The sequence below is a fragment of the Bos mutus genome, chromosome 11 (genome assembly GCF_027580195.1).
Source record: "Bos mutus isolate GX-2022 chromosome 11, NWIPB_WYAK_1.1, whole genome shotgun sequence".
Classification (NCBI taxonomy): domain Eukaryota; kingdom Metazoa; phylum Chordata; class Mammalia; order Artiodactyla; family Bovidae; genus Bos; species Bos mutus.
In genome coordinates, this window is record NC_091627.1 from 95788246 (window position 1) to 95802282 (window position 14037).

Here is a 14037-nt window from a genome sequence, read left to right on the forward strand (position 1 = left end):
GTAACAATGGTGGTGGTGGCTGTAATTGTTACGGTGTGGCTGATAACATCTTTTTGGAGAGACGAATTGAGGTATTTCAGCTGGGGTGGAATAGGGGTTGAAGGATTAAGGATTACTGCAACTTGATGGTAGAAAAAAATTACTTACTCATTTTGGAATTGAATGGGGATTTTGGTGCTGTTTTGATGGCACCAGAACCGAGAATGTTGATATCCTTCCCCTGAAGTCATTCCTAACCTCTGCTGTGAGACCCAGAGGGACTGTGAGAGAGCAGAACAGAAGTGAAACATCTTTATGTAGAAAGCGGTGCAGAGTCCCGGCAGATGTTGGCTTAGAGCTCATGTGATGGGCTTGAGTAGGGCATTTTGCTCCTTCCTACCTACTCTTCACTAACCTGTAAAAAGCAAGCGAGCCAACAGTAAAAAAAGAAATCAGAAGAGAAACGGCTGGGCCTCAGTGCCCCAAACAATCAGCAAGAGAGAGTGCAGCTGGCCAGTGTACCTCCAAGAGCCAGGCCGTGTCTGCAGCCCGGACAGCGTGTGCTGCGAAGACCTGGGACAAGGGGCACCTGGGTGTGGGGCTTAGGAAGTGCAGTGGTCAGACCCACTAGCAGTCCCTGTCCAGTTGCTGCCTCTGACTGCAGGCAGTCCAAACAGCAGCTCTTCCAGGAGGGTCGGGTGGAGTGAAGCAGGCAGCTGCCGTCCCAGCCACGCTCTTTCCTGTTCACGTTCAGTGCGTCCTCCCCATGAGGACTGAGGTAAAGAGGAACCAGACTAAAGCACTGTTTGCACAAGGTTGTTTTTTTTTTTTTTTTTTTAAAAGAACTTGTAACCATATCAGTACAGCAAGAAGTACACCAAATGTTCAAAATAGAAGTTTACCTAGGCTTCTGGGAGGGAAGAAAAGTTTGCTCTCTTAAGTAAATTAATAGTGCAAAGGGAAATGTTAGCCTATTTTAACAGGAGAGACTTTAGCATCAGTGTTTGCCTGCCAGCAATGAATGAATAATTATAGCTTTTATAAAAAGAATTGCTCTGCCCTAGTGTATAATTGAAAACATAACGTCACATTCGGAAAATACGCATTTTCATTAATTCTGATAATATTTTTCTCTCAGGAAAATTAGGTAGCTTTGCTATGTTTAGAAATCCTGAAGCTACCTTGCTGGCAGGAATGAGAATTGGTCAGCCTCTAAGGAGGCAGTCTGGCAGTGTATACTAGCAGGATACATAGTTTTGCCCTATTAATCATGCTTCTTGGAATTTACTACATAAATATGCTCCCACATAGGCAAAATGGCTCATGTGCAGGGCAGCATTGTTTATAATAGCAAATTATTATAAACAACGCAAGTAGTCATCAGTAGAGGCCAGTTAAGTATATTATGCTCCATTGATGCACTGAAAAACTCTGAAGCCATGAAAAAGAACTGGAAGGTACTACACTGACATATAACAATCTTCAAAACATATTCTTAAGAAAAATAAGAACCAAATGTGTAATAGGAGATCTTTTATATGTTTTTTTAAGTGGAGGTAAGACTATATGTGTAAAGTCTTTCTGCAAGTAGACAATAGCCACTAACATCTGTCATCAGTGGGGTAGAGCACTGGGTCGTGGTTAGTCAGGGCTGTAAAGCTGTGTGATGGGGAGGCAAGGGAACGGCGGAGAGGTCTTGAAGCAGTCAGCAGTGAGGAAAAGATGTAGGGACAGAATGACAGAAAGAAAAAGAGAAGGTTCAGAGGGAAGGAAAGTAGAGATGGAAAAAGATGAAAGTAGGAGCAGACGGTCAACAGGGATAGACGGGGTCAGAAATGAAAACATTCAGTGAGTATGTGCGATAAATATGTATTGACCACCTGCCCTGCCAGACCCTGTGCTCAGCCCTGGACCAGACAGATTCTGGCCTGCTTTCAGAGTGGTGTTGAGTAAGCTGGTGCCAGTGATGAAGGGGGAGCCCCTGCCGCTTCCAGGAAGCGCCTCTGACTGCCCCAGCCCAGTTGCTGCCTTCCTTATCTGACTTCTGTACTTAAGATCCAAACCTCACAGTAGAGCACCTGATTTGCTGTTTTGCATATGTTCTTTTACTTGTTATCTAATTAGATTATAGACTCCCTAGGACAAGGACTTCATCTAACTTTAGAACAGTTCTTGATTCAAGGGAAAGAGATGAGAAGGGATAAGTGCTAAAAGTATTAGCATGTTAGACTGTTAACCTGTGTTAATCAACTTGAAAAGTTGGGCAGAAGATCATAAATGAAATTTGTTTATATGATTTTCTTTCCATAGAGAAAAGATGATACAAGAGGGAAACAGCACAGATTGCATCTTTGGGAATATTATACATTTTTGGGGGAATAAAAGTTTACATTTGGGAATAAAACTAAACTATTTGAAAGAGAGAAGTCCTAAATCAGTGAGTTAATCTACGTGTTTTTCTCAGGACAGATGACACTGAATAATGAAGTGTTTGCCATGCATAGAGAGAAAGGAAGGCAATTCAGGCAAAGCAGACATTCAGAGCAAAAGTTTTGAGATGCGAAAGAGCTTGGTCTGTACTGCAGACAGGAGGTGACATCCGGCTTCAGGGGAGGAAGGAGCTAAGGATGTCAAGAGTGGAGAGTTAGGAGGGGTGGCCAGACTCTGGGAATGGCCCTGTGTGACCAGTAAAGGAGAAGGTGACATTCCTTGAGTCATTGTGCTTCAGATTTCTAATCAGATGAAGACAGACTGGAATTACGCACGCTCTGGAAGGACTGAGGGACAGAGTGAATCTCAAGCCTCACTTTTTTATTTTTTGAACTTTGACGTATGCAGAATTTGCATTCTGCCCCAGAGTGAATGTGTGATATGACATGACTTCAAGTTACGTACCGTTTTGTAAATATGATGTTACTCATACTTCCTTGCACCTGTGACTGAAGGCGATAAGCACCCTGCAAGGAGAGTCATACCGTTGGAGTCAGCCCTCCGAATCCAGACGCGGAACCCCTGATGTGGAGAGCCCACTGCCATTTCACACACATAAGGGGCTCCAGCAACCTTGGAATTTCGTACCCACAGAGGGTCCTGGAACCAAACGCCCCTGCAACCCCCTCTGCACGTGCTGAGGGACAGCTGTATATTGCAATAGTCTGGAAGGGTGGACTGAGCAGGAAAAGTAGGAGAAAAGACAGCATTTGCCAGGAACTGATGGGCTCCCTTCCCTGAGTCTTCACAGTGACCCACGGGGTTGATGAGAGGAAATGGAAGCCCACAAAGCTTACCCCCCTGGTGCCTGGCTAAGATGGGAATTTAACCCTGGACTTTCTAACCTTAAGGCCTGTGCTCTTTCCATACACTTCACTGCCTCCAGGAGGCAGAGAGTCAGAAGGCTCTTGCTCCATAGTCCAGGTGAGAAATGCTGGGGACCTGACCAGGGCAGGGGTGAGAGAGAGGCAAGGAGAGAACCAGCTGGAGAGAGATGAAAGAGAATTCAGTGACTTCCTGGATGTGGCAGGGAGGAGGAAAAAAATAATAATTCCAGGTTCCTAGGGTAGATGATGGTTGCCATTAACCTGTGATTCACTAAGAAGACAAGGCAGCAGAAGGAATGTCACAACACTAGCGCCCAGGATAGACACAGCAAGGAGGCCTGAGAGCCCCCCAGCTTCTGTAACAGCCGAGATAACCCAGGAGCTCAGCAGAGCCTGGGGATTGTCTTTCAGGTTTGTTTAAAGAGACTACAGCGGAGGGCCCGGCAAGAGGAGAAAGAAGTTGAGTTGGCCTATCTGGAGCAGCTTCATGGTCAACACGAAGCCTGGCTTGTCCACAAGACAACCCCGTAAGTGGAGAAGAGAGCGGCAGTGGACAGGGGCCTGCCTTCCTGCAGCCAGGCATTAAAATACAGGAAGCTGAACACGCAGCCCCTTAAGCAGGTTCAGAATGTCCTGGAAGTGGTTGGGATTGTTAAGCGTTATCCCCAGCAGAAATTTAATACCGGATATAATCTATATATTTCAAGAAACTTTTTTATTAGATTGTTTCCCAGCTTTTTTATTTTTCGATATGCCCTTAGACTGAACTTGGTGATTGATGATGATAAAGTCATTGGCTCAGGGTAAAGGGCTGAAACATTGTCAGTGTGTACTAAGTTAATATTCCTGGTTTCAGCCTTTCCTCCCTTCAGGCTTGGTGTGCTGTCCATTTAAATTGTTTGGGGCTCCGACCTTCAGTATCAGTCTTCAGACTAAAGAGAAATTTCAATCTCGTCTTTCCAGCCAACTTTATTGAGTTCCTTTTTTAAACTGTTTACATAAAATTTCCCTAAGAAGCCCTGTGACCTTAGAGCTATTATGAATTATTAAGACTGGTGAGTATGTGAAGCTTACCATCTTTTTTCTGTTCCCTAAATATTCGTGCTTCTTACAGGCTCCACTCTGAGGCTCTGCTGAACATTCCAGTGCTCGTGTTGGATGTCAATGATGATTTTTCGGAAGAAGTAACCATACAAGGAGAGCTCATGAGGAGGGTGGGGAAGACCTTAACTCCTGCTTTTCTTTTTACACTCTTATCACTTCAAAACTTCACTATGGGTCCTATGCATTGCGCCTCAAATTGCATTTCACACTCCGAAGCCTGTAGGGCCTTGAATAAGTTATTAAGATAATCTCTATTCTCTAAAGTATTTGGGGCTAATAATTGTTAAATATTTGCCTTGTAAGATGTGCTTTCCAGCTGACTTCCTCGTCTGAGGTATTCTAGAACTAGGGAAATGAGACTTCTGGATTCTCTCCAGCTCTGCTACTTGATACCCTGGGCAGGTCTCATTTCCTTTCCATACCTGTGTTCTCTTCCTCACAAAAAACTCGAAGGCTTGGCTACACATGCATTATGGATGGACTGTTGTATAGTCTCCTGAAAATGTGAAATTTAACTTTTTGTTTTTCTCTTTCCCACAGGTAAACACCTTTGTAAAGAATCTATAACCAGTACTGGGATGTTCTAGCTGGGATCTGGGCTCTCTGACTTTCTAAAGCCAGAAAATACCAAGCCACCCACCTTTCTGTCCTCTGCTCCCACCTGCTTTTACCCCTAGAGTGCTCTGACACTCAGGGGTTAAGCTTCTATTATCTGTAGACCTAGCCCTAGTCTTCTTTTGTATCTCAAGGACTTCTTAAATAAAGTCTGTGCTTTTGTGGATTTTGTTAATCCATTTGTTCATTTATTTCAGCTTGTATCTACTGCTCTGAGCTCCCTCTAGACTAGCCATTTTCACTTGAAAAAAGTCCTGGCTTGCTTTTAAATCCTTCACCTGTCAGACTTCCCTGTATGTTCATTGGCTCCTTGTGACATGATAGGGCAGGAATTGCTTCAGAACCCTGACCAAGCTCTGCCTTAGGAATGAAGAAGGGGAATAAAATGACTCAGGAGTGGGTGGATGTGAAGTGAGCCCTCAGAGCCAGGAAATGGAGCTCAAACTCCAGGAAGCTTCTCTGTCTCTCCCCATCCAGCACTCTTGGTGTGGGCGATGGGGTCGGTACTTAGACCTTTGTCCCAAAGCTGAAGAACCTGGATGAAAGAAAAGGAGGGAAGGAGGGAGAGAATAAATCACAAGCTTAAAAGTTCAGCATATGACATTTAGGGCTTGGTCATCATGGCACTCTGGCCTCCTCCAAACACCTACCAAGTAAGTTTCAGGTTAACTTCATGGAGTGAATTTGTCTATGCTAGAAAGAAAATTTTTTGTGTGTGCTGCAGTTCAAGCTTCAAGGATAGTTTATTGTAAAGAGAGAAAAATACATGACTCTATAGAATTGAAGTGCTTCATTGAAAGAAGCCTACAGATCCACGATTCATCAGGATTGGAATTCCTGCACTGAGCCCTTAACAGCTGCACAGGCCCACCAGAAAATGAATGAGCTTGGGACCCAGAGTGTCCCAGAAGACAGAAATCTGTGTTTCCCCTGATACTTGGCAAAACGAATGTGAGATTGGTTTCTAATAGACGTGTGATGTTTTGAAATAGCACAGCATTTCTTTATTCTACTTAAAAAATTTTTACAGTTTTATTGAGGTAATTCACATACCATACGATTTACCCATTTAAAGTGTTCGATTCTGTAGTTTTTAGTGTAGTCATAGAGTTGTACAGCCATCACCACAATCGATTCCAGAATGTTTTCATCACCTCAAAAAAAAAAGCCATACCAATTGCAGTCACTCTGTATCTCCTGCTTTCCCACAATCCCCACCCACCTGTACCCTGCTCTGGGCAGTCAGCAGTCTACTTTATATTTCTACTGATTGGCCTCTTCTGGACATTTCATGTAAACAGAGTCACATAATATGTGGCCTTTTGTGACAGGCTTCTTTCATTTTCAAGGTTTTCAAGATTCATTCAAGTTGTAAAACATATCAGTACTTCATTCTTTATTATGGCTAAGTATTTTGTAAATATACATTTTATTTAACCATTTATCCATTGATGGACATGAGGGTTCCACATTTTGACTATTAGGAATAACGCTGCTATGAAAATTCATCTACAGGTTTTTGTGTGGACATATGTTATAATTTCTCTTGGGTATATACTGAGGAATGGAATTACTAGGTCAGATGATAACTCCACGTTTAACTTTTTGAGGAACTGCTAAACTTGCGAAATTCCATGTTACATTCCCTCCAGCAGTGTATGAGTGTTCCACTTTCTCCACATCATCGCCATCTATCATTTTGATTATAACCATCACACTAGTAAAGTAATGCTCAAAATTCTCCAAGCCAGGCTTCAGCAATATGTGAACCGTGAACTTCCTGATGTTCAAGCTGGTTTTAGAAAAGGAAGAGGAACCAGAGATCAAATTGCCAACATCCGCTGGATCATGGAAAAAGCAAGAGAGTTCCAGAAAAACATCTATTTCTGCTTTATTGACTATGCCAAAGCCTTTGACTGTGTGGATCACAATAAACTGGAAAATTCTGAAAGAGATGGGAATACCAGACCACCCGATCTGCCTCTTGAGAAACCTGTATGCAGGTCAGGAAGCAACAGTTAGAACTGGACATGAAACAACAGACTGGTTCCAAATAGGAAAAGGAGTACATCAAGGCTGTATATTGTCACCCCGCTTATTTAACTTATATGCAGAGTACATCATGAGAAACGCTGGACTGGAAGAAACACAAGCTGGAATCAAGATTGCCGGGAGAAATACCAATAACCTCAGATATGCAGATGACACCACCCTTATGGCAGAAAGTGAAGAGGAACTAAAAAGCCTCTTGATGAAAGTGAAAGTGGAGAGTGAAAAAGTTGGCTTAAAGCTCAACATTCAGAAAACAAAGATCATGGCATCCGGTCCCATCACTTCATAGCAAATAGATGGGGAAACAGTGTCAGACTTTATTTTTTTGGGCTCCCAAATCACTGCAGATGGTGACTGCAGCCATGAAATTAAAAGACACTTACTCCTTGGAAGGAAAGTTATGACCAACCTAGATAGCATATTCAAAAGCAGAGACATTACTTTGCCAACAAAGGTCCATCTAGTCAAGGCTATGGTTTTTCCTGTGGTCATGTATGGATGTGAGAGCTGGACTGTGCAGAAGGCTGAGCGCCGAAGAATTGATGCTTTTGAACTGTGGTGTTGGAGAAGACTCTTGAGAGTCCCTTGGACTGCAAGGAGATCCAACCAGTCCATTCTGAAGGAGATCAGCCCTGGGATTTCTTTGGAAGGAATGATGCTAAAGCTGAAATTCCAGTACTTTGGCCACCTCATGTGAAGAGTTGACTCATTGGAAAAGAGTCTGATGCTGGGAGGGACTGGGGGCAGGAGGAGAAGGGGACGACAGAGGATGGGATGGCTGGATGGCATCACTGACTCCATAGACATGAGTCTGAGTAAACTCTGGGAGTTGGTGATGGATAGGGAGGCCTGGTGTGCTGTGATTCGTGGGGTCGCAGAGTCGGACACGACTGAGCGACTGAACTGAATAGGAGTGAAGCTGTATCTCATTGGGGTCTTGATTTACATTGCACTAACGGCTAATGATGTTGAACGTAACTTTCATGTACTTACTGGTCATTTGTATATCTTTGGGAAAAACTGTCTATTCAAATCCATTTTTTCAATTGTGTTTTGTGGCTTTTTATTGTTGAGTTGTAAGAGTATATATTCTGGATACAAATCCTTATTACATAGATAATTTATTCGTATTTTTCCCATTCTGTGGGTTATATTTTCATTTTGATAGTGTCCTTTGAAGCATGAATGTTTTTAATCTTGATGAAGTCAAATTTATTTTTATCAACTTATTTTGGCATCATGTCTAAGAAGTTTTGAATAACCCAGGGTCACAAATATCTGCTGTGTTTTCTTCTAAGAGTTGTATAGTTTTAGCTCTTACATTAGGTCTGTGATCCATTTTGAGTTAATTTTTGTGTAGAGTGTAAGGAAGGGATTCAACATGGTTCTTTTGCATGCATATATACAGTTATTCCAACACTATTTGTAGAAAACATGACTCTTTTCTCCCATTGAATTGTCATGGCCAAAAAAAATAATAGTCTTGGCACCATGTTAGAAATCTGTCCCACTTGTTCATGTGTTTATTTGCCGCTTCGGGCTTTGGACAAGACCAGGGATGAATACAGGATATTAGGCGTGTTTGGAAAGTCAATGGTTTTGGTACTTGAGCTCTGAGGGGCTCAAATGTTTCATTCCTACTTAAGTTTCCCAGAGCCACTAATGTAGAAATCATCTGTAAACCCGGAGTAAGAGCACTCGGTCCCCACCCTTCATTCATTTATGCAGTCATCAACAAATATTTGAGTATCTCCCACATGCTAGAGACCAGGAGGGTAACAGTGAGCACAGCACAGGGCAGGCCTCATCCTCAGCTCACAGAAACTGTCAGCTAGTGGAGAGGCTGATAGTCACAGACCACACGTTGCAGGTGTGGTGACCGTTTCCAAAGATATCAGGTGTACTGTGGGGGCCATAACAGAAGGAGCCAACGTAGTCCGGGAGTCCCCTGCAAAAGTGACAGCTGCTCTGAAGAATGAAGTGTCTAGGCAGAGAAGAGTGTCCTGTGCCGAGGCTTTCGTGTGAGAGTGAGGCGTTAGACCCAGATGGACCAAACTTGATGAGGTTAAAGAGCTTATTTAAGGATGCTCTCCTCTCTACACTCTTTTGGTCAGAACAGTGTTTCTTTCCATTTGTAAACAAATACAGTGTTTCTTTCCATTTGTAAGCATTGCCTTTAGAATGTAAATATTCTGTGAGATAATCAAAGCTGTCAACAGTCTCACCTGAAACAATTTGTCATTTTCCAAATTGGTAGCTGAGCTGGTCTGGTGAGAGTATATATTTTAATTAGGAGTAGTTTGGAACTTTAAGAATGTGGGTAGGGGTAGGTCTGGGTGAAGTGTTTAAATATGGAGATTAGGTCTTCACTGGCAGGCCAGAATGGGTGGGCTGTTCTCAGTCTTGGATTAGATGGTCCCCCAGAGTCAAGTGAAGGCAATGGCACCCTACTCCAGTACTCTTGCCTGGAAAATCCCATGGATGGAGGAGCCTGGTGGGCTGCAGTCCATGGGATCACTATGAGTTGGACACGACTGAACGACTTCACTTTCACTTTTCACTTTGATGCATTGGAGAAGGACATGGCAACCCACTCCAGTGTTCTTGCCTGGAGAATCCCAGGGACAGGGAGCCTGGTGGGCTGCCCTCTATGGGGTCGCACAGAATTGGACACGACTGAAGCGACTTAGTAGCAGCAGCAGCAGAGTCAAGTAACTGGGATTAACACATAAAACAGCTACATTTCTTTCCAGCTTCAGTTCAGTTCAGTCACTTAGTCGTGTGTGACTCTGCAACCCCAATGGACTGCAGCATGCCAGGCTTCTTTGTCTATCACCAACTCCCAGAACTTACTCAAACTCATGTCCATTGAGTCGGTGATGCAATCCAACCATCTCATCCTCTGTCATCCCCTTCTTCCTGCCTTCTGTCTTTTCCAGCATCAGGGTCTTTTCAAATGAGTTAGCTCTTTGCATCAGGTAGCCAAAGTATTGGAGCTTTAGCTTCAACATCAGTCCTTCCAATGAATATTCAGGACTGAGTTCCTTTAGGATGGGCCGGCTGGATCTCCTTGCAGTCCAAGGGACTCTCAAAGACTTCTCCAACACCACAGTTCAAAAGCATCAGTTCTTTGGCGCTCAGCTTTCTTTATAGTCCAACTCTCACATCTATATATGACTACTGGAAAAACCATAGCCTTGACTAGATGGACCTTTGTTAGCAAAGTAATGTCTCTGCTTTTTATTTTATTTATTTTTATTTTATTTTTTCTGCTTTTTAATATGCTGTCTAGGTTGGTCATAACTTTCCTTCCAAGGAATAAGTGTCTTAATTTCATGGCTGCAGTCACCATCTGCAGTGATTTTGGAGCCCAGAAAAATAAAGTCTGCCACTGTTTCCACTGTTTCTCCATCTATTTGCCATGAAGTCATGGGACCAGATGCCATGATCTTAGTTTTCTGAATGTTGAGCTTTAAGCCCACTTTTTCACTCTCCACTTTCACTTTCATCAAGAGGCTCTTTAGTTCTTCACTTTCTGCCATAAGGATGGTGTCATCTGCATATCTGAGGTTATTGATATTTCTCCCAGCAATCTTGATTCCAGCTTGTGCTTCATCCAGCCCAGCATTTCACATGATGTACTCTGCATAGAAGTTAAATAAGCATGGTGACAATATACAGCCTTGACACTCCTTTTCCTATTTGGAACCAGTCTGTTGTTTCATGTCCAGTTCTAACTGTTGCTTCCTGACCTGCATACAGATTTCTCAAGAGGCAGGTCAGGTGGTCTGGTATTCCCATCTCTTTCAGAATTTTCCACAGTTTATTGTGATCCACACAGTCAAAGGCTTTGGCATAGTCAATAAAGCAGAAATAGATGTTTTTCTGGAACTCTTGCTTTTTCCATGATCCAGCGGATGTTGGCAATTTGATCTCTGGTTCCTCTGCTTTTTCTAAAACCAGCTTGAACTTCTGGAAGTTCACGGTTCATGTATTGTTGAGGCCTGGCTTGGAGAATTTTGAGCATTACTAGCGTGTGAGATGAGTGCAATTGTATGATAGTTTGAGCATTCTTTGGCATTGCCTTTCTTTAGGGTTGGGATGAAAACTGACCTTTTCCAGTCCTGTGGCCACTGCTGACTTTTCCAAATTTGCTGGCATATTGAGTGCAGCACTTTCACAGCATTATCTTTCAGAATTTGAAATAGCTCAACTGGAATTCCATCACCTCCACTAGCTTTGTTCATAGTGACGCTTCCTAAGGCCCACTTGACTTCACATTCCAGGATGTCTGGCTCTAGGTGAGTGATCACACCATTGTGATTATCTTGGTCATGAAGATCTTTTTTGTACAGTTTTTCTGTGTATTCTTGCCACCTCTTCTTAATATCTTCTGCTGCTGTTAGGTCCATACCATTTCTGTCCTTTATCGAGCCCATCTTTGCATGAAATGTTCCCTTGGTATCTCTAATTTTCTTGAAGAGATCTCTAGTCTTTCCCATTCTGTTGTTTTCCTCTATTTCTTTGCACTGTATCATTCAGTTCAGTTCAGTTCAGTCGCTCAGTCATGTCCAACTCTTTGTGACCCCACGAATCACAGCACGCCAGGCCTCCCTGTCCATCACAAACGCCTGGAGTTCACCCAGACTCACGTCCATTGAGTCAGTGATGCCATCCAGCCATCTCATCCTCTGTCATCCCCTTCTCCTCCTGCCCCCAATCCCTCCCAGCATCAGAGTCTTTTCCAATGAGTCAACTCTTCACATGAGGTGGCCAAAGTACTGGAGTTTCAGCTTCAGCATCATTCCTTCCAAAGAAATCCCAGGGCTGATCTCCTTCAGAATGGACTGGTTGGATCTCCTTGCAGTCCAAGGGACTCTCAAGAGTCTTCTCCAAACCACAGTTCAAAAGCATCAATTCTTCGGCGCTCAGCCTTCTGCACAGTCCAGCTCTCACATCCATACATGGCCACAGGAAAAACCATAGCCTTGACTAGACGGACCTTTGTTGGCAAAGTAATGTCTCTGCTTTTGAATATGCTATCTAGGTTGGTCATAACTTTCCTTCCCAAGGAGTAAGCGTCTTTTAATTTCATGGCTGCAGTCACCGTCTGCAGTGATTTTGGAGCCCAAAAAAATAAAGTCTGAGACTGTTTCCACTGTTTCCCCATCTATTTCCCATGATGATGGGACCAGATGCCATGATCTTTGTTTTCTGAATGTTGAGCTTTAAGCCAACTTTTTCACTCTCCACTTTCACTTTCATCAAGAGGCTTTTTAGTTCCTCTTCACTTTCTGCCATAAGGGTGGTGTCATCTGCATATCTGAGGTTATTGGTATTTCTCCCGGCAATCTTGATTCCAGCTTGTGTTTCTTCCAGTCCAGCGTTTCTCATGATGTACTCTGCATATAAGTTAAATAAACAGGGTGACAATATACAACCTTGACGTACTCCTTTTCCTATTTGGAACCAGTCTGTTGTTCCATGTCCAGTTCTAACTGTTGCTTCCTGACCTGCATACAGGTTTCTCAAGAGGCAGATCGAGTGGTCTGGTACTCCCATCTCTTTCAGAATTTTCCACAGTTTATTGTGATCCACACAGTCAATGGCTTTGGCATAGTCAATAAAGCAGAAATAGATGTTTTTCTGGAACTCTCTTGCTTTTTCCATGATCCAGCGGATGTTGGCAATTTGATCTCTGGTTCCTCTTCCTTTTCTAAAACCAGCTTGAACATCAGGAAGTTCACGGTTCACGTATTGCTGAAGCCTGGCTTGGAGAATTTTGAGCATTACTTTACTAGCGTGTGAGATGAGTGCAATTGTGCGGTAGTTGGAGCATTCTTTGGCATTGCCTTTCTTTAGGATTGGAATGAAAACACCTTTTCCAGTCTTGTGGCCACTGCTGAGTTTTCCAAATTTGCTGGCATATTGAGTGCAGCACTTTCACAGCATCATCTTTCAGGATTTGGCATAGCTCAACTGGAATTCCATCACCTCCACTAGCTTTGTTTGTAGTGATGCTTTCTAAGGCCCACTGGACTTCACATTCCAGAATGTCTGGCTCTAGGTCAGTGATCACACCATTGTGATTATCTGGGTCATGAAGATCTTTTTTGTACAGTTCTTCTGTGTATTCTTGCCACCTCTTCTTAATATCTTCTGCTGCTGTTAGGTCCATACCATTTCTGTCCTTTATCGAGCCCATCTTTGCATGAAGTGTTCCCTTGGTATCTCTAATTTTCTTGAAGAGATCTCTAGTCTTTCCCATTCTGTTGTTTTCCTCTATTTCTTTGCATTGATCGCTGAAGAAGGCTTTCTTATCTCTTCTTGCTGTTCTTTGGAACTGCATTCAGATGCTTATATTTTTCCTTTTCTCCTTTGCTTTTCGCTTACCATGTGGTAAAACCTGCTCTTCTGGAACCAGAATAATTACCATAATGGGTTTATAATGCGGGTTGAGGTGAAAGTCCTCAAACTCTCAGGCTTTTAACAGGAGGGAGAAAGTGATAGTTTCAGGTGAAAGTTGTTATATACAAATACAAGCATCACTGGGAATATGAAGCAAGAAAATAACACATAGTTTGAAAGACTGCTACTTAATCTTCTTCAGCTGTCACTTTAAAGAGTAGGCAGTTTCAGTCTCTGGGCCACTTTCTCCTTCCTGAGACTCTCTCCTTTTTGGTCTCTTCTGGCTCTTCCAGTGCTTGGTATTTCCCTTTCTGTCTCTTTGCTTCACCTTTTTTTTTCTAGTCTGAAATGCTGGTGTTGCCCCAGGCACCCTTGGCTCATCGCTCTGTCTGCTCAGTCTTCTGGGTGATCTTGCATTGGTTTCTATTGCTGCCATACCAAATTACCAGCAAGGTGATTTAAAGCAGTACAGATGATCATCTCACAGTTCTGAAGGTCAGAACTCTCACATGGGTCTCACTGGGTTAAAATAAGATTATCTGCATGGCTGCATTCCTTTCTG

The 14037-nt window shown here is 43.1% G+C and overlaps 1 protein-coding gene across 3 annotated transcripts in view; it reads left to right on the forward strand.

The window, feature by feature from the left end:
* The window catches only part of DGUOK (deoxyguanosine kinase), a 34229-nt gene extending 29048 nt beyond the window's left edge, over positions 1-5181 (forward strand). For all 3 annotated transcript variants that reach the window (XM_005897641.3, XM_070379815.1, XM_070379816.1), the window contains 3 exons: positions 3708-3823; positions 4411-4510; positions 4941-5181. In XM_005897641.3, coding sequence (XP_005897703.1) covers positions 3708-3823; positions 4411-4510; positions 4941-4967 — 243 coding nt within the window. In that variant the 3' untranslated portion in view covers positions 4968-5181. The remainder of the gene's footprint in view (positions 1-3707; positions 3824-4410; positions 4511-4940) is intronic.
* Positions 5182-14037: the final 8856 nt, after the last annotated feature.